Source organism: Electrona antarctica (genome assembly GCF_951216825.1).
Source record: "Electrona antarctica genome assembly, chromosome: 3".
NCBI lineage: Eukaryota > Metazoa > Chordata > Actinopteri > Myctophiformes > Myctophidae > Electrona > Electrona antarctica.
Window position 1 is genome coordinate 4,793,114 of NC_136808.1, and position 2,432 is coordinate 4,795,545.

At 42.9% G+C, this 2,432-nt stretch overlaps 1 protein-coding gene across 1 annotated transcript; it reads right to left on the reverse strand.

Annotated features, from left to right (window-relative positions):
* Positions 1-1,140: 1,140 nt before the first annotated feature.
* On the reverse strand, positions 1,141-2,229 carry LOC306920626 (uncharacterized protein; the record flags this gene model as incomplete). Its single annotated transcript, XM_079497435.1, has 3 exons — positions 1,141-1,278; positions 1,451-1,639; positions 2,137-2,229. 3 exons carry the CDS (start codon positions 2,227-2,229, stop codon positions 1,141-1,143), a joined length of 420 nt encoding a protein of 139 aa, XP_079353561.1.
* Between the last annotated feature and the right edge of the window lie 203 nt (positions 2,230-2,432).

Here is a 2,432-nt window from a genome sequence, read left to right on the forward strand (position 1 = left end):
TACACATTTTATCCATACATCACACAATTCGGTATACACCATCTCCATAGTCATGTGATCATCACGGATCTGCACCATTTCCCATCTTCCATCCTGATTGGCTAAGATTGGCTTCCAAAGCTCACGTTTCAAACAAAATGCCCCAAATCACAAACACAGTGTGCAATTTCCGTGAAATTATACACGCACATTTCCACTAGGCCGAGGACGACATGCCACTAATTTTTTTTCCAAATCAGCCTCATGGTGGCGCTATAACAGGCCAATTCCTGTTTTTAGCTATAACTGCATCGATCTGTATACAACTTATGTATGCGCACTCCCTAGAGGCCATGGAAAAACATTGTCCCTGCATCCCTCCACATCTGCCGGTTATAGCGCCACCATGAGGCCGATTTCTGCAAAACACATTGCTTATATGTTAGTCGCAGAGATTTCATCCTTATCTCACACAAATCGGTACACATGATCTCTGTAGTCATGTGATCATTGGGATTGTTGGAGTGGCCCGTTTCGTTCAAAATGCTGCACATGTCCTGCTCATCCAGAATTCTATCCTCATAGATTCTATGAGTGATCGGGCTCTGCATTTCCTCAACAAAATGAAGAAAATTAAAAAAAAAAAAAAAAAAAAGTCCTTAGCTGTCCAGAGACTGTCTACCTCACCCCTGCCCACTTTGATAGGCTGGAATGGCTTAGGGTCGACGACAGAGTACAGCATCTTGCAATGGGTCTGGTCCACAAGATTCGATACACCACCAAGATACCCATGTACCTGTCCAAATACTTCCTTAATGTTAACGAAGTCCAAACCCACAACACCAGAGGAAGTGCAACAAACCATGTGCAACCCAGATTCGGCAAACAAGGGACTAAATTATTTCGCTCCTATGCCACCAAAATGTGGAACGCCCTACCAACAGTCATTAAGACATGCAAATCCCTTGACTCCTTCAAAACAGCTCTCAAAGGGCACTTACAGACGGCTGCAATTCGAAACTGGCCCCCGTAAAATCTGAATGTCCACCCCCCCCACAAGTTGGACCCTCTTGTAAACAAGTGTAATTCTGCAAACTGTTAATAAATATTTCAATCAATCAATCAATCTTTGAATCAGATAATGGTAATAGTGACATCAATTCATGTAAACACCTGCTGCTCTGTGATCTTGTGGTCAGATTGCTGCACGTCTCTCTGCAGATCCATGATGGATTTCTGGGAGCGTTTCAGGTCCCCCTCCAGGTCCATGCGGAGCTTCTTCTCTTTCTCCAGAGAATCCTCCAAATGAACAACAATACATTTCATCATTCAGTAAAGATGACAGTTCAAAACATCTTTTGAACACCTCTAGAATGAAACCGTCCTGGACAGCCCGGACAGCCCCCATAAGAGGACATGTCCGGGGAAAGAGGACGTATGGTCAGCCTAACTTTATGTACAATTAAAACACCTGCTGCTCTGTGATCTTGTGGTCAGATTGCTGCTTGTCTCTCTGCAGATCCATGATGGATTCCTCCAGCTTTCTGTTGTCTCTCTCAGCTCTCTCCAGGTCCAGATGGAGGTCATCTCTCTGCTTCTCCACGTTTCTACGAGCAGCATGCTCAGCCTCCATCTCCTCCTGTACATCTTTAATACGAACCTGGAATTCATCAAATACATAAAAGTCCACACAAGTATTTGGCATCATAATGTCAATAAAGTACCAAAAGTAAAATTAGCCATTAGAGGCAGAATCTGTCCCAGAGGTGTATAAATATCTTGTAGATTGTCTATTTTCAAATGGCCGAAATGTATATAGGGCTGAAGTGGTTAATAAAGAAGCCATGAGGTCTCAGGTTATCTTGTATTTTATAATGAGTTCCTCCAATCCTCCTCCAACCCTCTCGGCCATTATAAAATACATGTAACCTAGACCTTGCGTGGCTTATTGCTTTTCTAAAACGGCAACTGTAGATGGCAACATGAAAATCATAAAACACTTTTTGATCATTCATTCATTCATTCATTCATTCATTCATTCATTCATTCATTCATTGTTGGGGTTCAGATCCCTTCCCTTTAACCTGAACCTCATAGTAAAACTTATCAGAGGTGGAACTTTGTTTTCCTGAGACACTGACACTCTTTATGACTCACTTGTTCTCCATGGTCAGACAGGATGAGTTCAGGATGTGCTGTATCATCCTGATGGCTAATCATCCTCAGCTCAGCATCATGCAGCTTCTCCATCTCCTGACTGTATGTTTGGGCTAGGAGGAATATGGCTAGGATGGCTACGGCTAGTCCAGCTAGGATTTGGGTCAGAGTTAGAGAAGTCTTAACAGGTGTCTTCGTGCTGGAAGTTATTTCTCGGTCTGGTTTAGCAGGTTCTTCCTCCAGTTCTTTAATACGAGCCTTTTTTGGGAAGAGACAGAAACAATTAAGTTGTATCT